The 23,179-nt window shown below is 32.0% G+C and overlaps 2 protein-coding genes across 2 annotated transcripts; one reads left to right on the plus strand and one right to left on the minus strand.

The window, feature by feature from the left end:
- Positions 1 to 323: 323 nt before the first annotated feature.
- LOC126820315 (aspartate--tRNA ligase, mitochondrial) lies at positions 324 to 22,937 on the minus strand. Its single transcript, XM_050548183.1, has 18 exons — positions 22,815 to 22,937; positions 20,479 to 20,642; positions 19,135 to 19,224; positions 18,250 to 18,348; positions 17,996 to 18,119; positions 17,672 to 17,718; positions 17,222 to 17,293; positions 16,696 to 16,800; positions 15,825 to 15,998; positions 15,067 to 15,171; positions 14,321 to 14,386; positions 6,974 to 7,126; positions 6,018 to 6,072; positions 4,184 to 4,267; positions 3,331 to 3,410; positions 2,799 to 2,909; positions 1,805 to 1,880; positions 324 to 604 (listed from the first exon to the last, which is right to left on the minus strand). The coding sequence occupies exons 1-18, from the start codon at positions 22,918 to 22,920 to the stop codon at positions 444 to 446; spliced, it is 1,872 nt and encodes a 623-aa protein (XP_050404140.1). The 5' UTR covers positions 22,921 to 22,937; the 3' UTR covers positions 324 to 443.
- LOC126820307 (insulin-like growth factor-binding protein complex acid labile subunit) lies at positions 9,940 to 14,398 on the plus strand. Its single transcript, XM_050548170.1, has 2 exons — positions 9,940 to 10,057; positions 11,244 to 14,398. The coding sequence occupies exon 2, from the start codon at positions 11,402 to 11,404 to the stop codon at positions 14,165 to 14,167; it is 2,766 nt and encodes a 921-aa protein (XP_050404127.1). The 5' UTR covers positions 9,940 to 10,057; positions 11,244 to 11,401; the 3' UTR covers positions 14,168 to 14,398.
- Positions 22,938 to 23,179: the final 242 nt, after the last annotated feature.

Below are 23,179 nucleotides of genomic sequence, written 5' to 3' on the forward strand. Positions count from 1 at the left end.
ACGCTGCCAACTTGACTGTTCCACCTCCCGAAGTTACCCTCTGGTCAATAATTTTTGATTTTCCAAACTGTTAATCCATTTGGCTATAGGTGTTGATAGAGCTCATCCCCCAGGTAGACTATGTCCTTAATCTTTCTTGGAAAAAAACATCTGACCACGACTTTACTCTCACCAACTCATATTCTTGACATTGGGGAAGCCAGTGAAAAATTAAAGCATACTTCTGGATGTGCATTCATTTTCAGAGCAAAACACACATTGCTGTGTACTTTCTTTCTGTTAAATGAAATCTGACTAAATATCAGGAATAATAAATCCAGAAATAAGTTTTGAATAATTTATTACAAAATATACATTAGACAAATTGATTTTGTAAAGTAAATTTTCTCTTTATAATTGTAAACTAACAAATAGTTTTTGATTCTAGTAAGTATATTTCAACGTTAACTATCTTTGATTGTAATATGATATAAATCTAAATCCTCCTGGGATATTTTTGATGGTGCTCCGCTCATTAAATCTTTTCCTTCTCCGGATTTCGGGAAAGCTATGACATCACGGATACTGCTTGCGTTACAAACTACAGCCATTAGCCGATCTAAGCCTAAAATAAATTATATCATACAGAAAGAAATGAAATGAAATGAAATGGGATTTTCTGCACCAAACAAGGCTAATAAAGATAAAGGCTGGTGCTACAGCCTATTCATATTTCGATTTCCAACTGTTATGGGATCTTTAACATGCTGCCAATAATGGTGCACACAAAACGTCCATATTTCGTCCGATTAGAACAAACTTTATTGGCCAACACCTGAATAATTGAATCTGGGACTTCCTAGTTGGCAATATAATTACCCAGCGACCGCAGCTTCCCAATAAAGAAAAATAATTTTAATGTCTCACAAACACATATCTTAATTGATATCAAGACTAATCTATGATGCATCAATTTTCTATCAACACCTTTGTGCCTGTTAAGACCTGAAAGCAATCCCCTCGAAAAAGAAGAACTAAGGTTGAACTGAAAAGTCCTAAAGGTTGTTCTTGGCCCTTGATCCATAATATTCAAGTTGTCATTACCATAAAACTACAACAGCACCTGGCATAAGTTATAGCAAAATAAGTTGAACCAGCGGCTGCCAGGCAAGATACGCCCACATTTTGCTAGAGATGGATAGGAACAAGCTAAAAAATAAGCATGATTTTTCGTACAATCAGGGGCCATAATCCAAGAAGTTATGGCCTGAAATGTGCGAATATAGAAAGGCATTGGCATCTTTGGGATATAAAGATATATTTTAAGTTTCATCAAAATCAGACAAATATTGTGACCTCTATAGGGTCCACAACCTTCTTATTACATACATAGGGTGTAACAGTGATACATTTAAATATTTTTTTAAAATTGGATAAAAATTATGACCTCTAGAGGGTCCACAAGCTAAAAACAGGATTTTTTGTACAATCAGGGCCCATAATTCAGGAAGTTACGGTCCGATACATGCCAATATCGAGAACAACCAAGATTTTTTGGAGATAAACCTATATTTCAAGATTCATCAAAATCGGATAAGAATTGTGATCTGTAGAGTGTCCACAAACAATTGTGGACAGACAGGGGCAACGACAATATACGTCCACATGACAGTAATATTATGTTGCTTGATTGTTATTAATATTAGTGATGATGATAACATTTCATTTCACTGATAACATTTAATAACTTCATATCTTTGGAAAATTATCTGGGTGTTCCCCCCCCCCCCCTCCTATATACTGTTCTTTATTAGTAGTATGTTACCTAGTGCTATACCACCATGAGGTGGACATCCTGAATCCAACGCCTCTAATAAATGGTTCAACTGACTTGTATCTTCCTATAAAATAATACGAAATATCATTAAATTAGAATTAAATGAGAAAGTTGGCTTGCTCTTTGACATAATTAGATTATCATTTTATTACAACACTCAAGAGATAAAGATGACTTATGTATATCAACTTTATCAACAAATTAAGGAAACCGATGTGAAATCTGCTCATTTGTTTTGTTTATCTATTATAGTTAGGCCAAACCAATGGAATTTTTCAGTCCCTCACTTGAATCATGTGAAAGTTAATTTATTTAGCTTTAGTACAGTACAACCAAGTTCTTTTTTCTTTAAGATTACCGGTTATCTTTTCCCCATGACATCAAATGGAAAACTTTAAAAGTGTTCCTGAGGAAAGGAAGATCAATTTGGTGTGGCCTTACCATTTTTTAAAATTATTTTTGAATAGCTCATCATTGTTCTGACAGCTCATATAGTAAAGAAAAGCCATAATAAACAATATTATAGGGTACACTTATATTATATACCATGATGAACGACAATGTACTAATGAGATACAACAAAACACACAGCTTTGTCAAAATTTTACTGTTTTTGTGTCACTAAGCAAAATTATCAAGAAGCATATCTATGAATGTAACTGTAATTATAACAGCTTCTTCTTCATAAATAAAGGATATCAATTTCAAATAGAATGTATGCTTTTTGATCGAGAATTGCAGATTCTGAATTTAAATCGGGTTCCTTCTTAGGAATAGTTAAACAATCTAAGCAAGGAAACAAAAAATCTAAAAACTTCTGAAATGTAGAGTGTTTACAAGAGTTGTAATTGAGGGAATAACTTTGCAAAAAATTAATGCATGCTTCTAAATAGTATAGCCACAAAATACCAGCAAGTTGGGAAAAAAAATCTTACAAATTCTAAGCGTGGGCATTTAAAATGAAAAAATCTGATTAAATTACCTTTAAAATATCATGTAAAATACATTTCTGTAGGTCAGCTTGATGTATACGTATTGAACCACCTCCTATCTCATTACCATTTAATACTAAATCATAATGTTCACTTCTTACCTACAGACAATACAATATAATGATAGACCCATCATTTGTATATTTAGTTGTATATAAAATTACAATTTGTTTTATAGATATAGTATTTTCCATCTGCCACCAAATTATGTTAAAAAAGAACATCAGCCATAGGAAATATTTTATTCATTATCTAGTATTAAAATAGTTTCTACAATACCACAAGGCACAACTAGTTATTAAAACTGTTTGTCACTGTAACAACGCATACACATACAACCTTGAACCAACAACTTTCTTACTGTTAATTCACTGGATGCTATATGCTATATGTTAAAACGTAGTGTGATATAAACTCAGTGTTTGTTTTCCATATAAATTGTGTTTTATTATTATGTAATTTTATGTCGAAATTATATTTTTCTGTTTAATTTATTACAGCAGAATGTAAAATATATATTACTTGTAATGGCTGTGTACTGAGTAAATGTTTATCTCTAGGGTCAAGTGCTGTAAATGGATGATGAGCTGATTCTAAATCACCTACACAAAAATAAAATATATTCTTAAACACATTTTAAAACAAGGTACATTTCAAAATAACAAATACAGCACTTAATTCGGATAAAATAGGCTGACAATAATATTGGACAACATTTTAAAATATAAGAATATACAAGGACAAGGAACTGATGAATAATATCAAGGATTTCAGAAAGTGGGAGTGCCATGGTAATCCACAAAGTAGAATGCCATTTCAGTGAGTTTTGGAGATTGGAGCACAAATTATTTCTGCTAAATTCACACAAAAAAGTTTTTGAGAATAAACACTGAAAGACTATTGATAGCATTTGTTCAATCATATGTAGTGATACTGCTGTTTATAGACATTTCATATTTATACTATATGAAGAGCCCCAGGGAAGAACGATCTAAGTCACTTTTTCAACGAACCCCAGTTAATGGCGCCATCTGGTAGCAAATTTTATAAGCTTTCTGTGGAACAATCAATTTCAGATAAAAACAATCGGAGTCACATCGAACCAAGGCCCTTCTGAAATGGCCTCCCGGACAAATACGTCCATCGTACCCTTTAACCCTTTATTTGACCTTAATTTGGCTGAAAAGTGGAAGTCAGTTGTTGTACTGGTAATTATGATTCGTATTAAACATGATCATTTTGAAATTATAATTAAACCCACTCGTTGTTCTGTTCGCGTCAAGCATTCTCGTCCAAAAGTCTGTTTTGCCTTTTATACGAAAAGACAAAAATGTGACTTAGATCGTTCTTCCTCTGTACTTCATATATTGATTACCTGATCCATCTTCTTTAGGTAAAAATAGAGGGAATTCATAAACCCATAAAAAATTAAATTTGTCTTTTTCTCTAACTGGTATACCTGTAAGAAAATAATATCTTGAGATAAAGTTGAACCAGGGGTAGAATTTATACTCACTGATCGAACATGTTAAAATCACCACATTCATAGATGTAGCTTTCTATTACATAGCCCAATAGCAGCTTTTTGAAGGGTGACTTTAGGTTTTCTGGGTCAGGGGGCAATAATGCATAAAATGGATGGGAATCTGAATTTTGTATGATTAGTCAAAAGATCCCAGCAAGTTTAAAAAGAAATGTCAAAACCTTATTAATTGCAAAACATTGTTAGTGTTCTTCCTAAGGACTAGCCAAACAATCCCAGTAGTCTGAAGATAGATTGCCAGGCAACAAAACATACGCCCATAGCAGCTAAATCGTCTGAGCAGTCGACAAAGGTTGTCACATATTTATTCTTTTGTAGGTAATTAGGGGAATTTAATAGACAATGACAGATGACATTATAATTTTCGTCGTTTTAGAGTTCACAAGGTTCTAAAAACTAAAACAAGGGCCGTAACTCTGGAAATAATCTACTGAAATTGTTGAAATTGAACAGGCTTTTTCGCTTTACTAATGAAAACTATTGCTAGTTTTACAGCTACCCTTGTTTGATCATAAATTTTATCAAAATTAGATTACTGTAACAGTCTCCTTACTGGCATTTCATCTGAATTATTACAAACACTACAGAAGATACAAAATTCTGCAGCCAGATTAGTTTTTAAATCATCAAAACGTTCTAGTATATCTCCAGTACTAAATTCTCTGCATTGGTTACGCATAAGTGAAAGGATAGATTTCAAAATTTTAACAGTTGTGTATCAGTGCCTTCATGAAAATGCTCCTTCGTATTTAAAGGAACTTGTTAATCCCTACCAGTCAATACGACATCTGCGATCTCAATCTCAACATTATATTACAGTACCAAAATGGAAACTGAAAAAATTTGGTTTTAAATCATTTGAAGTTTCAGCGGCTTTGAAGTGGAATGCCCTCCCGTCAGCTTTAAAATCTGCTCCAACATTTTCAATATTTAAATCTAAATTAAAGACATTCCTGTTTTCTAAATATTAAAAATAAACTCTAAAGTAACTTAGAATTGACTTTGTGTGCGCTTTGAGCAGACTTTATTGTTTGGAGTTTAGCGCTATATAAGAATCCTATTATCATTTATTTATTTATCATGTTCTTGCCTAACGAAAGTGTTTCAGAGATATTATTTGTACTAAACCAAAAGATGCTGCTCCTAACGGTACAGTTAATGATAAAGCAATTTAAAAAATAAAATGAATGTAATTTCTAAAGCTGCTGTAATAACCGAAAAGCTAAATTTTACTGCTATTCAGAATCGTCAACAATAGATTTTTTACGGCTATAATAGTTGATAGATGTGTAGATAATTGCACGTGCGATGGCTATTTATAGTCTCATAGACTCTAGTGCTGAGCATTATCATACTGCATATTTAGCCAGAAATCACTTCAAGACAAGCCACTGAAGCGTGCACATTCGCTGTGTCGAGTCCAACTTTCCGTCGAGAAAATTTTCAATGCACGGGTCACCCTGACATATAAAATAATAATGAAATGTAGATATGCATGAGTTAAAGTCACTGATCATCATTTGCCACCTTTTTATTTGGCAATATCAAATTTTTCACGACTTAATCCACATTAAAATGTTTTAACTATATTTCAACCATACATTAATAATGTAACAGAAATGAATCTGTTTCTATCAATATAAACACAGAATCACATTATACTCACCTTTTGATTCTAGTTTATCAGCTATCATTAGTCTAATTTTACCTAAAACTGTATGCTAGAAATAACAAGTAAGTTATGTATTAGTTATTTTCATCACTTCTCATGCATTGTTTACTATTTTTGGAGGGGAAACTTAATCTAGATGACCTAGTCCTAATAGTTTGACTGGATGGAGAATCAGACAGATAAGGTCCGAAATTTTGTCAATCTGATTAAAATACAGATCTATATTTCGTTTCGTTTTTTTATACTTTCGATGGCCTACACTACATGAAGATCTGACAAGTTATAGCGATAGTAGGTCACGTCAGGGGTCAAAAGACCGACTTATGACCTTATGACATCAGACATTTGATTAACCAATCAGCATTGATGTTACTAGTGGATTACCCACAGTTCCGTGAAAAACACGCCTAAAGCTTGCCGTAACAGACCCTGACACCATTCAGAACACAAGTTAAATAACAACTCTTCATCCAAGTGTAGTAAAGACAAGTAAAACGAAATTTTGAACTATAAAAACAAAACGAAATAGGATCTGTGTTTTAACCAGATTGAAATTTTGTCATACATTTGAAAAATTTCACACAAAAGTTTTCGCCTTTGACATACATTATATTATTTATATTATACACTGTTCGAATTAAGCTGAATCATTTAAGACACATCTCTGATCTCTCTACATCTTCTTTAACCAAGCTTTCGCACAAATACATTTCAAATGTCGTAGGTTGAACTGGGATACATATTCAAAGGTAATTTTTTAAGCTTTTGAAGCAGAATGTGTATATAAAGTTTTAACTTGATGACCAGATTTCTACAAAATTCCTTATATTACCAACTGAAAAATTCAAGCAAGGTTAAAATGAAACCCTCAAAAACACTGTCAACAATCGACATGCGTGATGACAATATACTGCCATATGGAAAGTTGACCATATAAAAGTGTTACTTACAGGTTGATAATTTGAACCACATGTTAATAATATGATATCACCAGTTTCAACTTGTAATGATGTTTGTAGTTGTTGTATAGAATCATTGTTAATAAGTTTATATATATTACTAGACCATGTACCATCTTTACTATATCTAAACTGCAACACAGGCTAAAAATAAATAATATAAATTATAATATATTAAAATTTTGGTACTTATTAGAAGGCAGATATAAACTGCAGTTAGGCCACCTAATATGCCCACCAGATGCATGGGAGTTGTCCATGTCAGCTCTAAATTCAATGTCAACACAAATCTAACAAAGTTTTTAAACATTCCATTGAGAAGTTTGTCTCGTATTGTGTTTACAAGCTTGAAAAGTCAAAATGTACACAGAAACTCCAAAAACTCTGATTTACGATTAGAATGTTATTTATTTTAAACACCTTTTGTGCCAATGGTCAATCCAACCAAATTTTACAAAATTCCATTGAGAACTTTGTCCTTAACATTTTCATAAGCTTTAAAATCAGAATCTGAAAGCAAATATAACTCGTCAAAAGCATTCAAAACTTTCAATTCAATAGGGTTTTTTTTTTTCTAATGAACAACCTCACCGAACTTTAAAATATTCCATCAAGAACTCTGATCTGTATTGCGTTCATAACATATATAAATTTTAAACAAGAAGCTTACTCTGATAGTTCAGTGTGAATTTCTCTGTATGAATTAGTACTTGTACACACACTAATTAAACACAATGTAGGCCTATTGAGAGTATGGTAGTCTGAAAGATTTTGCCTGTCAACTGGTATTAATCTCATGACAGGCTAGCAATAATTTCATGGTGCAACATTTTTATGTTTCCTGAGAATAACATAAGATAGGTCCATACCATTTTTCCAATAATTCATTTGTGTGAAGGGGTCTTTAGAAGTGGGAGGAAATAGGAGAACCTGGATAAACCCTTGAGGTTAGGCAGGATTCCTTACTTCTTGTCACCTACAAACGTTGGTTTGAAACCCTGACAACTGAATCAATTACCACTTCGCGCTTTGATCTAAAAATGTTCTGAGGATGTTGTAGAGCTGTGCACCATACTAAACTTATGTGGTCTGTCTACAGTTAGCTTCATTTGAGATTAGACACTAAGCTAGTTGACCAACATTTTAAGTCCTAAATTGACGATTTTAGTTGAAAAACACTAAGTATTTTTCGAGAATTTTGTTAAGTATTTGTTCAGCTTCCATTTAATAAAATTGAAAGAGTTTATTTAGTCTTTGCGTGTATGAAAGATGTGAAACGGAATAGAACCGCATTACAAAACAGTATACTAATTTTTGGATATGGCGGCTATTTAGGGCAGATGGATCTCCGTATAAAAAAAACTAAACGAAATATAGATCTGTATTTTAATCAGATTGGATAAATTACAAAGGTCTGAATTTATCCATTTTTTTTTCTCCAAAATATAAGGGAGACTGCCCCTTTAAGTTTTTGTACAGTAATCTTCATGAAATCTGATATCAAATCCAATTTCAAAGCAATGATCATTATGCTAAATATTGGGGTATAATATATAGATATATAATTTATACATTATTTAATCTATTATTTATTCAATATGATTACAATAAACTTGGGTATAAAATGTATTCCAATAAAACCTGACGAAATAGTGTAAGAGAACATATATAAGGTCTAGGGAAGGATTACATTACAGAAGAGGTTTATATTACAGACATGATAAAACAAGTGATAAAATTGTTACTAATTAACACCATTACAACTGATAATATAACAAGTCAATTACAGTGTTAATTAGTTTAAATACAGATAACCAACATATATTATAAATATATTAGTAACTTAAATACACATTTATGTCTTTTTTCTTCCAATATTTATTCATTTCATGTTATCAATATCATTTTAATAATTATGATAGTACCTCAAGGAAATTTTTTTTTAATTGCTTTGTTGAGTGTCAAAACTCAATTTTCTTTAGAAATATTTTATACTCTATTAATAGTCTTCTTTTTAATGCAAGTCTGATTTATATAATATTTATTATTAGTCTGTCTTTATCAGAGCAATACTGTCAGTGTTTAACCCTACCTATCTTTTCTGTTTACCTTTCTGTTTTGTTCACGCCCTTATAAATAAAGGGATACTACCATTAAAATGGCATGTTAGGTCAGTTTACATTTTCTGGTATTGGAAGTTTCCTGACTACCATCAGATTCATTTAGAATGATACAAAAATAACATTTAAATGTGATAGTGATTCACACAGTGTGTTGTAGCATTTTGAATTCAATATCACATTCTTATATCAGTTCGAATATGTAAACTCAAAACTGAACTTTTCAAAGTACTGGTAATAATAACTTTTATTATTGTTAATAACTTTTAATTATTGTTTTATGTGTATTTGTTGAAAACTTCTGAACTTTTTATAAGAACTTTTAAAAGTAATAAGAAATTTTAAAAGTAATAAGAACTTTTTAAAGTAATAAGAACTTTTATTATCATTAATAATTTATAATTATTGTTTTATGTTTATTTATTGAAAACATAATACTGAACTTTTTATAAGAACTTTTTGATTTTTTGTTTTTATGTGTACTTTTTGTTATTGTATTGGCACTATCGATCAGCTTTTTAGCTGGATTTTGGGCACCTTATAAATGAATAAATTATTATTATTATTATTAAGGACCTAAATTGCACATCAGTATACAAGAGAGCACACAACAGGACAGAAATAAGATAGACTGTCTAAATAAAAAAAAAAAAGAAAAATAAACAAAGTATGAATTCCACATATTATGCATTAATGATTTTATCCATTTCAATGTGTGGGAACACAGCCTTAACAATCATGAAATGAACACTTTTAGTTAACAATATCTTACTTGAATATATCTCTAATTAGTTATACTAATTAAGATAAGGGACTAGTCACATTGGGTGTTTTAATGTTCTGGTATAAACCAAATTTATTTTGTCTCTTCAGTTGGATGCCTGAAGATGGGTGTAATTTGTTTTAATACCGAAATCATTTAATTAGCCATCAAACTATATTTAGTTAATATTTGGTAAGTAATTTTTTAAATTTTTATTAATGAATAACATTCCACTCTTTTGAAAAATATTTTGTGAATTCAAATATAGAAAAAAATGTTTTATTATCACATTCTATGGTTATCCGTATTTTGAATAAAACTTTTCTAGGTCTAATATTGATATATAAATACTAATAAATTAATAGTTTATTAAGATGGAAATAATCAATATCATTTTATAAAATAATTATCAAGGACTGTGTATCATTACTTGAATTACTATATAGTAGACTTTCATGTTTTGCGACAATACTATATACCAGAAAACACCGGAAAACTATCGGAAAACACCATGTTATACCGAATATCGGAAAACAACGGTTGTTTTCCGGTATATAGTATAGCCCATGTTTTGAGGCTAGCACCATGTCAATCTCTTCAGTGTGTTTATACTTATAATTGATCAGTTCATAGACTTCATTTTCAAATGTGTTATGTCCAATTTTATATTTTTGATGTGAATTATTTTTTGAAAAACCTCGAAAAAATCATTTATTTCAACAGGCATTTAGTGATTATACTTCATAGACTTTACATTCATAGTCTATGATAATGATTCATGTTATACTGTAAACCTGTAAAGTACCTTGGAACCATTTGGTGAATGGAGCACAGAACACTACAGAATTATGATGTTAAAAAATATTTTCAATAAACCCTTGATCTAACACTGAAAACTTTTATCAAGATTAGAGAATCTAAGCTGAAAAGTGAATCAGTTAAAGATACATTATGGGAGATTAGATAAAGAGCTGGCAAATCTCACTATAATAGGTAAAAACTAGATAATGTAAAGGGGATTTGCTGAAAATTTCAGTCAAATTGATTCACTCTGAACCAAGAATTTAGTGATTGAATTTTCGGCCTAGCCTCGATAATCATTACTAAAGTCGGTATGATAAAAACCAGTCTCAATTATCCATTTCATGATTTAATCATGAATGAAAGTTGAGCAGCAAATTGGATCCTAATCCATTAAATATCGCAGGCTGGCAATGACATTGAGAGTTGATTATGGTCTGGATAAGTTAATTAATGTCTAATTAATAATTTAGATAACATTTCAGGCCTAAAGAAAGACCTGCAATTTGCAGATTTAATCAAAATAAATTAAAACACCAAAATAGAGAGTATTAATAATTTTATTTTCTTATTTTAGTTTTGTCCTGAGAAAATATAAGCATATGGAAATTTGACCTAAAAGAGAAAATGTGGATTATACAGAAGAGGAAGTGATTTTACTTCAATCAATAAAAAATACAGTCATTGTCTAAAAAAAAGAAAGAAAAAAATTGGCCTTTCAATACAAACAGTAAAATGATCAGAATGAAAATATTCACAAAGTGTCTGCTTTTGATTGGTTTCATCATTGGTAGTACTTTCAGTTTCACCTGTCCATTAAAGTGTCAGTGTAGAGAAAATGTGACTTGGGTCAAATGTCAAAGTGCATTGATAAAGATTCCAGAATTACCCAATCATATAGAATATCTGGATTTATCACATAACTTTCTTGGTCCTGTCATCACCAAGCCATTTTTTCACTTGAAGGAACTGGTACATCTTGATTTATCATATAACGGATTGACCAACATGACAGAACGTGGTCTACGAGGCTTAATCAAATTGGAAGTTCTAATTTTATCCAATAACCATCTTCCTGACTTGCCTAAAAATATGTTCTGTGATAACACTAATCTAAGAATACTGGATGTTAGTAACAACTTATTTCGTGTTATGCCAGATTCTATATTCAGAAGTCTGGATAATCTAAGATATTTTAGCATACGAAACAATAAACTAAAAAGACTGAAACTTGGACCACGCTGGCAAGTTCCTACAAAGCTAAAAGAATTAGATTTTTCCAACAATAAATTTGACAATATCTCCCATGATGCATTTGAATTTACTAGCTACTGGGATGTTACTATAAAACGTTCATTGGATCTGAGGAATTGTGGAATTAAATTCATTGAAAATGGTACCCTGGTCCAGTTTAAAGGTCTGCACGACTTGGACTTGTCAGATAATCCAGGATTAGGTGGTGAAAGGCTGAATCATCTTCTGCTGGAATTAGAAGGAAGTCGTATAAAGAGATTAGATTTTTCTGGAATGCGTCTGACCACAATTCAATCGTTATTTCAAGATGTTGATCAACTTTCATTAGAATATCTAAACTTGGCTGACAATTTTTTTCGGGATATTCCTGTTTGGGCAGTTGGCAATGTTCGAAGTTTACAACATTTAAATCTTAGTAATAACAATCTAGCGTCAGATATAATTGGATTAAAAGATCTGGGAAATCTCAAAACTCTGGATTTATCATCCAATCAGCTGTTAAAACTCAAATCGGATATAACGTCACAAACATCGAGATTAACCTTTCTTGACATTTCACACAATCAGATTCAAAAGACATCTGACCTTGAACTTTCATCTCTGCAGAATCTTCAATATCTGAATGTGAGCCATAATAAATTAGAAGGTCTTGTTCTTCCTGGAAACACATCGGATTTAAGAGTTTTGAACTTTGCAGCAAACCAAATAACAGAGTTGTTTTCCATTCTCAATATTTATAAGCTTTCCCATTTTGATATATCAGGAAATAAACTCACATCTCTAGCCTCTTTCCTGTTCTCTCAAACTTACAATTTCCAACTGGCTAATTTCAGCGGCAATAAAATATCAGACATTGATCATCGGTCCTTTTTACCATCTGCTCCCAATGTCATAGATCTATCTCATAATTCTTTGACAGAAGTCAAATTTGCCAGTTGGACGGATGCTAGTAAAATTCTTCTTCATCACAATGAAATAATAGAAATCAGCTATCACGCCTTTTATGGTATGAGTGGACTGAATTCCTTGGATTTATCTTTCAACAAACTGTCCAGTCTTCCAGAGGTTACCTTCAAATATCTTGTTCAATTACATCAGCTAAATCTGGCTCACAATAGTCTCAATGTTAAACCAGATGTTTTCGTGGATGTATTCAAGCCACTTAAATCTCTCAAGATCTTGGATTTAAGCCATAATGAATTATCAGACATCAATATTACAATATTCCATTCATGTCCCAACATAGAAAGACTTACTTTGTCCTATAACCAGTTTTCATTCATCCCCATTACCCTGTTCAATCATCTTAACAACCTAACTTATTTAGATGCTGCTGGGAACCCATTTATTTGTGACTGTAGCTTAATACCATTCCGTGATTGGATAAAAGATAACCTAAAGACCAAAATGAGGCGATCCTATAACAGAACTAAATATACATGTGTTAATCCAGTAGCACGTAAAGGATTAACGATAATCGATTTTAGTGAGGAAAGGTTTGAGTGCAACGAAAGTCTATTGTTTATGATAATATTTGGATCAATTGGTGGTTTTCTAATTCTAGTTGGAATAATAGGATCCCTTAGCTGTCATTACTATCGAAAATGGCGAAAAAAGAATCCTCGTAAGAAAACCAAACGGAAGAAAAGCCCTGTCAAAGTAGATAGAATCAGGAAGAAAGTAAAAGCTGAAATGGACAAAATTGCAAAAAGTGAAACACAAAAGAGAAATAAAATTCAAAATGGTGGATCTAGAGTTCCCTATTTTGTCAATGAAACAGAAGGCAGGCTGGCATTAGAGAAAGACAGAAGGCTACCACAATATAGAGCCAGTAAATTTAATCTACCTCAAGTTTTGCCATCTGAACCAGCAGAGAACTGGCAGAAATTAAGGTCCCGAAATGATCCACGCAAATTTCACACCGTCAATCCCAGAGTCCAAAATCAATATGAATCTTGGGATAGGTGGAATCGGCATCAGCCTCATAAAGTCTATTCAACAATGCCTTTTCCAAGTGCCATTTCTCAATATGATGTCAACAAAAGTCGTCCAGAAAGGGGGGTAACCTTTGATATGAATCTTCATAGGCATCGACAGTCTGTTGATGATACTTACCTTGACAACTATCGCCATAGATACAAACATCCACGTGATTTACATAGAAATAAGAATATGAATGGATACGGTGAGAGGAAATATTCTATGCCGAATGTTTACATGCAAGATAAACAAACTGATTGGGTTTAATAACTAAAAACATTATCTTTATTTACAGTTTAAATACAAAGATTGAACTAGACACCAATTTCTGGCGAGATAAAGCAAATGTGTATTGTTAAGACTTGTACATTGATAGTAATGATTTCATCAAACATACTAGATCATTAATCTTATACTCACTAGTTTATAGCTTTGTTCTTGACAAAACTCTGTAATATATTTTAATTCTGTATTGGATAATAAACTCTGAAATATAAATTATTCATTCAGATACATACAATTAATCTGGTTTGAAATTATATTGATGATTTTTTATCAATAAAGGAAATGGATGACAACAGTGTGGATGTCACAACCATTTTTCGGGACATGATAAATAACCTCATGTAAACAATTCCTTTTATTTTTTTACTTTGAATACTTAAAAAGTTTAGAGTCAAAGCTTATGAGATGGAAAAAAAGTACTTTTCATTTTTAAAATAGTGTTTTTACAAGAATTGAGAATCAAAATGTTAATAGGTGTTCAGGATGAGCTAAAAGTGGATCTTTTTAAAAGGAATGCCATAGCTCAGATGTAGGTTATTTGGTCACTGTCTTTTGTATTCTTCTGACTGGTTCTCACTAAGAGAGCTTCATTTAGAGTCACATTATTTCTCTTGTAAATATTTCATTAAATATGGGTAGAAAAATCTGTCCTTTAGTCAAACCAATCAAGTATTTGTAATACGGTAATATTTCATATATATGGCAGTTCATATATCAAACTACTTGTAATTTGTTAATAAATACTAAAGTTCTATTCACATTGGTTTGCATGAAAATGGCAGACTTTGGAGAAAATCTAGAATATGGAAGATATCATTTTTTAAATTCCTTTTTCACGTTAGAATCCAAGAAATATTCTGTATAATATTAGGCAAACTTACACTAGTATTAGAAAGTTTAATAGCTTGTATTGTATTGCTGTTATTTGATGGTAGTTTCTTAAAAATTTCAACTCTATCTTGTAATATATCTGTCACATTTTTTATCTATAATAAATACAATATATCATTTATTACAATTTTTTTGTTTTAATATCTACAAACATATATTTATCACAAAAATGTTAAATGTCGGGGTATCAAATGCTTGAACTGAAGAACCATGAATACAAGTAAATGTCTTGTTTTTAGAACAGAAGGTATATTTAGCTGGAAGTATATTTTATGACAAATAAAACAAACCTACAGATGCAAAACTCATCAAAAATATTACATTAAATTGATGAGACATTTATTTCTTAAAGTTATTAGATTGAAGCTACACCAATGATCAGATTTGCATTATTGAGAAATGGATGTATACACAAGCAAATAAGATCATAAACTTTGATTAAGGTCTAACATGAAATCAGATGTAAGTCTCAAAACCTATGGGGGTCGTACTGTGTAAAGCATAACATATTGTAAAATACAATTTGTATTACCGTGCAAGGGAGGTAACTCCTTTTATCATTCCCCAACTCCTTTTATCATTCCCCAACTGTGTCATTTTGACAAGTGCATGAGGCAGGACCACGGCAGAGAAAATGAACATATAAACCAAATTTCAGCAAAATCTATGAGGGTATGACTTACTATTTTCCAATTTTGTGGTGATATGACATGGAAGAACACTATGTTAGTTATCTTATTTTACTTACCGTCATTTCAAACCTTGTGTCTGGTTTATCAACACCATATAAGGACATGACATGATGATATGTGTATCGTGGGAAGGGTGTGGTTAACTGTTGTAATGGCCAACAGTCAACAATCAGATCTTCTATAAGCTTCATTATATTATCTTGATTTACAAATGACATTTCTATATCAACCTGTATGTAATTACAAAAGTAGAGAGTGGATATACGTGTAATTCAGTGGAATTCTCCCCTTCTTCAAATCGATAATACAAATATGTGGAATCAATATCCTAAATCAGACTCCTTTTCTAGTCGTTTTGTTGATTGACAGACAAGGGAGAGCTACAATGTTTAGGTCACATTCAGTGGCGTAGCGAAGAGGGGTTTGAGACAACAGCGACAGCCCCCCCCCACACCAGGCCCAGTCTCCAAATATTAAAAGCTCATTATTACATAATATACTTTGCTATCTGAAAATTTCACTCCGCTGTGGTCTTATGCTAAACCTCACAAAACAGGCAGAATTGATTGACAGGATTTGCTCCCAGCAACGAACTAACATGCCAGGAAATTGAATGGGGGGACAACCTCCCTCAATCTCCCATCAGATTGCTTGAGCCTACGGCGCTCGTAGCATATCGAAAGACATCCCTGCCGTCCCTTAACGCCACTGGTCCCATTTCTTTTGTTATTGTGTCCAAGGCGAATGAGTATTTTCCAGATAACTAAAACTTGAGCATTTTTAATTGCAAAAATATATCTCCTAATCCAACAAATAATATTTTGGGATAATTGGCTTAATTTGGATTAATGTTGTTTTTAACACAAAATTAAATATATATTTTTTTGGGTGGTAAATCTATGGGAAGTATCAAATCAAATAAGATACCTGTGTAAATTCTGGCTGTCTATCTGGTTTAGCCCCTTCATCCCGATAACATCTAGCTATCTGTACATATCTATCTATACCACCCACCATTAATAATTGTTTAAACTGTAAATAAATATAGAACTATATAAATGTCTGAACTTTATGTTAATAAATAATATAACATGTATTTAGATATAAACCACACATCATTAATAACTGTTGAAACTGTAAATAAATATATTAATAAATAATATAACATTTATTTACCGGTAAATATAAACCACCCATCATTAATAACTGTTGAAACTATCAATAAATATATAAACCCTAACCATTTTGGAAAAATCTCCTTGCCTATAATGCTTTAATAAACCCATTTCCGTGATGGCTTTGTATCTTCGAGGGTTGAGTTATTGTAGTGTTATACAAAAATAAAAAAGAGCAAGTGACAAAATTGTAATCTTCAATCTGTGGGTAGAGATCACATGCTCTCTCTAGTTTGCATTTTTCCTTATTTTACAAAGTATCCTACAGTTTACATTACCTGCTGAGGACTTTGTGGTAGTGTATAAAATTTACCAGATTTCTGTGTGGGAACAATAAATTCTTGAGCACCCTGAAAATAATATTTTAAATGTTTAATTGTTTTTGGCAAGAAGGTATTATTCACAAGATTCTGTTCTGAGACCATTCCTGTTATTATATATGAATGACATTTTTCGAAAACATCTTTTTTTTTCTGACAAAACCACAACCTGATAAAAACACAGATCCTATTTCATTTTGTTTATTATAGTTCAAAATTTCGTAAAATGGTAAAATATTTTAGAATAGCAATGAAAAAGTCTCTACATTTAATTTATCATATAACTCATTTATCCCTTAGACATAGGACTTCTGACCTTAGTGAACAGGTCATCTTCCAATTTAAAAGATTTAACAGTAATTTGATCATGGTGCAATTATACCATTATCTTATACAGACAATACTTACCCCAGGTGTTTTACGAAATAATGTTGGTGTTTCAACATCTACGAAGCCTGAAAATATTTAAACTGCTTAATTATTCTTGAAAACAATTAGCAAAAGTTTTGATATTAAAACAATTGTCCATAAAAGAGCATTCTAAGATCCTATGAAATGGGGGCAAAGATACAGTTTTTTTTAAGCATTTTTATTAACATTTCCCTTTAAAAATCTACAAAATAGTTAATCTGTAAACATTTAGGACAAGCCATTTTCCAGAGATGTAATAATGGCTAAAGAAGTCGTATTTAAAGTAAAAAGCTGACCATGGTTGTCAAAAATACAACTTACCATGTTTATTGCACAAAAAATTTCTGATTTTCATTACCATTTGTGAACGTAACCTTAAATTTTGTTGTAACATTTTCTGCCGTATATCCAGATATCTATATTCCATTCGAAGTGATTCTTTTACCTGAATACAAAAAGTTAATAACTTTTATATAAAAAAGTGAAGTTTACAGTCCCTCAATTTCACAATCAAAGTTGTGTATTTGTATTGGTTACAGAAGTGCTCATTAAAAGTAATTGTCTATGTTCATTACCTTATGAAAATCTCGTATTTCAAATGGTAAGTTTGTTTTACATTGATTTAAAATATTAATATTTTTAACTTGGACCTCAATATCTCCAGTTGGCATTTTCTGAAATAACAAATATGATAATTAAAATATCTAAGTGATATCGATTCTATTATCAGTAAATTCAATATCAATAAGTATATATCCATATATCTTTAAAATTATATCAGTATAAATAATATATGTACATATCATCTGTTTCTTTATTTTAGCCTATAAAATATTTATCTTATTATTTCAACAATAAATAATACAATATCAATGGTTTGGTTAATTATTTAGTCAATAAAATAAATAAAGGTGATGGGAAAGAGCAGTGGATTTAGATCATAAGGTCTGAAATTGATGCCAGTATCATGATTTAAATCTAATGTCCGTATGTGATAAGGAATAGGGTTGCCTGACTGATGTGATAGCTTTTCTTTGGGTAATGTGATTTCTTGGGAATGTGTATTCATTTCACACTCTCATTATGCATATATATCTGAATGTGTATTCACTTCACACTCTTATTATGCACGTAGACTTATGTATTTAGTGGAATGCACATTGTACATGTATATTGTAAATAAAGCTGTTCCACACACAAATTAAGATCATAGAGGTTTATAATATTGTTCAACAGTTACATATTTATCTTTAGTGGTTTTATAACAAATTATCATAAAGCAGAAAATATACTGAATGACAAAACATACATCATCTGACATGAACATATTCTGTAATATATACGGTAGCTTATTAACAGCATTTAAACTTGAAAATTCAAAATGTTAACTCCAAAATTCTTTTTCCACTTTCCATTTTACCAGGATTTAGATTGACATGTTTTTAAACTTTGATTCTAACCTTGTTTTCTTGACCTTTAGGTCTAGCTATAACTTTGCCTTTTATCTCTAAAACACTTTCAAATGGTAGCTTGTCAACATCGTTATCATCCTGCATTATAAATTACCATAGTAAATGTGAATCTTTCATACGGGATGTTAAACCCAATTTCATATCATTTCAAGAATTGGTTTGAAAATGAAATGAAACTTAACATCCTGCATGCACCAACTGGGCTAATGTAGATGGGCATACGCCATACATTAACATGTGAGCGAAATTTTCCCCAGACAGCGACAATTCAGCCTACTCTTATTTCATTCCAACTGTCAAGGGTGCTTTTACGCGCACGCCAATATGTACCTGGGGCCTCCATTTGTCATCCTATTCAAATCACCAGATGCTGTCTTCGAAGGCCCTCTTTCCTGCACTACTGAAAGGGGAAACCATACTGGAAAAGTCTGTGGAACTGTCTCGACCAACACCAGGATAAAACCCCGAACCTACTGGTTAGTCAGCCAGCACCCCGAATTGATTTGTGAAATGAAATGAGTTTCGATGTCCCACTTTTCTGCACCGATTGAACTAAGGAGACAAGCATACATCATGCAGTGTGTTATGAGAGAAATTTTGCACGAACTGCAGTGCTACGGCTTACTCTGATTTTGAATACTAACTGTCAATGGGTCTTTTACGTGCACGACAATATGTACATGGGACCTCGGTTTTTCGTCCCATCTAAATGACTAAACATTGTCCCTTGCCAGGCCATCCATCCTACAACACTGACAAGGGGCAACCACACCAGAAAATCTTGAGTAACTTTCTCAAAGAACATCGGGATCGAACCCCAGACCTTCTGGTTAGTGAGCCAGTGCCTTACTCACTGAGTCACCACGGTACGATACCTGAAATCGATTTGTATTGTACCAACCAACATATATAATCTCTTAACTCGACTACCTTAAGATGTGAGCTATCAGTTATATAAACAGTTTAACATATTAGTCATATTCTTCAAGCGACATTTAGAAGATGAAAAATGTATTACAAGACCCAATTCTATTGATAATAGCTATTGGATTTACTCAAAACACCATTTTGATTTTCTTTATCAAGTAAATAAATTTAGTAGATGTTATCTATAAAATTATGTCTTGTAATGTAATTATTAGTTTACATCATAGATAAAAGGTTTTGCATTCATTAATGGTTTCTGTTTATCAATAGATTCAAGTTGATGGCATCAATAAAAACTAATTTAAAGATATTATCTAGACTAGGTTAACTTCCAGTTATCTTTTGGACTATATAAACAAGATCAATATATTTAGGTTTCTTTAGTCTTTACTAGACTAGATTTACCTGATCATTGATAGTGATCTGTATTGAACCATGCCAGTCTCGCAGTAGAAGGAATTTGCCATAGCGCTGATACTGAACCCAACCATATAATGTGACCTGTTCTCCAACATCACACAGTCTTAATTCTCCACATGTATGGCTTCGATCTATGTAACTGGATAAACCTGAAAAACTAAGAAAGATGTATGGACAGAATACTTCAATATTAAAGCCTTATATCATTGTATCAAATCTATCTTCTTTTCAACAACAAAATAGGCAGTGGATATTGGACTAGATCTGACCCAAAGAGTACAAATCGAATATCAACAGCCGGCTTCCTCAGTATTACAGCAATTCTAGGACCATAACACTGTAACACTGTGTATTTTAATTTTCATAGGCTTTATAATTGCCTCTAATAAAATAACTTAATATTAAAAATTTGGCACCAGGATTTATCTTGTCGGTTTTGTTTTGGATGTAGTGTGCTCCTCCTGCACTCATTATTGATGGTTGGGGATTGGAAGTTGTATGGATATCACATCAACCATGAATGGGCTTTATACAATGTATAACTTTAAAACGGGCGTGTTGAATTACCCAATAACACCCAATAACTGCCCAATAACACCCAATAACTCCAAAATAACACCAAGTAACTCCAAAATAACACCGAATAGCTCCAGAATGTTGACTTTGGAAACACAAAAATAACAATTTTGTTGAATTTAAGAAGCAGGATTCGTCATATTCTGGAGAGTATACACCAAAGTTGGATCTGTTTTTTCGTTGAAATATTTCTTGCTATAACGAGTTGAGTAAACAATTGCCATCCGGAGTTGATTGGATTGGTATCTTTACTTCTGTTGTGAAATATTTAACGATATTCATCAGTTGAGGCTATTTAATGCTTGGCAGTGAGTGCTAATAACGTACACAAATGTCAAAACTTTGAGCGAGAATTTAAAGACGTCAACTTTCCGATACTTATTACTAATGACAAGTGCTATTTAAAATATTTATGTGGTCTTATTGAAACAAAACAATGTTGTGGCTATCTTTCCTGGGTTTAAAGGTCGGGTATCATATGAAAACGAATACCGATTAGTAATTTTTTGAACCGGTTCAACAGTGCAACCGAACCGTGACCAGTTAACCGAGTGATCGTTTACATCCTTAATGAGAATACTCTGAGCAGAGATAATTAATTGTCAGTGGTACTAATCTAAATTGGTTTCATTTATTTATTTCAAAATAAGTTATACGATGTCGATGACCGAAAATGACAATCAACACAATTTGTAGATATAAATAAATATAGCTATAATATTAATTTGTTTATTGCATTGTATACCATAGGCATAATATTGTTTCATGCATATAATTACAATACGGTACATTGCAACGAAAGCATATATTAATTTCTTGACAACAAAAATCACATACACGAGTTATCTCCCTTCCGGCGAGTGAGCGTGAAACTCTGATTTGGGCTCAAAGCAGCGAGGCTTTTTAAATTAAACTAAATTGGAGGGTCTAGAGCACAAGTGATCTAACAACCAACTAAAATGGTTGGTAGTTAGATCACTTGTGCTCTAGACCCTCCAATTGTTATTTTGTGTTTCCAAAGTCAACATTTTGGAGTTATAACTTGAATAACTTATTGGGTGTTATTGGGTAATTCGACGCGCGGCTCTAAAACAGCTCCTTTTAGTTTCTTGTCGTTAAAACTATTTAGGAGTTTGGAAAAAATAAACCAAGTTTTACCAATAATCAACAAACAAAGGGCAAAGGCCAAAGGCAAGACAACAAATACCCTATACAGCCTGCCTGGGGAGAATTTTACAGGAAACAATAATATAGAGCGAAGCTCTACAGCATCGCGTGAAGCACGGTGCTTGATGAGCAAAGCTCTTTTCCGGTAACACATGAGCGTAACTGAAATTGTCACCCACAGACTGTTGATTAAAAAAAAATTCAGACCGGAACCGGATACACTGGGCAAAACAGGCAATGCGCATGTCAACTTACCAAATCTCGCCCAAGCGAGATTACGCGCCTCATAGAACTATTTCTATGACGCGTCTAATCAATGACGTCACATATTTTTGACGTCAATGAAAATAATTCTCACACTTTTTTGTTCTTTTTTAAAAAACAAAATTAATGTATACAATTTAGATCTAAATGAAAATCAATTTGGAAAAACTAAATTATTGAACATTTTTTGTATCACTTGAGTTGAGAAAATTAATTATGAAGGTTTTATATTTGACAATATAATCAGCTTCGCTCTACTCAGGCAATGCCTGTTACATATTAAGGATGACACGAAAAAAAACCAAAAGACACACTTGAGGAATACCGTCGATGATTGTGCTTGCAACAAGAATTAACTGCTGATAAATTATTTCTATTCTTTAACCAGTTGAAGCAGACGCTTTTCATGGAGCGCGCCATCTTTTTTGTGATGATTATCCAGATCGCTTTTCGTATTGAAATTTTTAGCTGCATCTAAAGTCTGGTAATCTATGTCTATACCGGAAGTTTATTGGCTACTGTAATATTTTGTCCATTTATTTATCACGAAATGAATATTGCAATTCATCCAAGAACATACTCAACCTTTTTGTTTAAAAAACCCCCACAAAAACCCCAAGAATAACAAAATACTTAAGCCTTTAAAATTATGAAGAAATGTACCGTACATCAGAGAATA

This window comes from Patella vulgata, chromosome 1 (assembly GCF_932274485.2).
Source record: "Patella vulgata chromosome 1, xgPatVulg1.2, whole genome shotgun sequence".
NCBI lineage: Eukaryota > Metazoa > Mollusca > Gastropoda > Patellidae > Patella > Patella vulgata.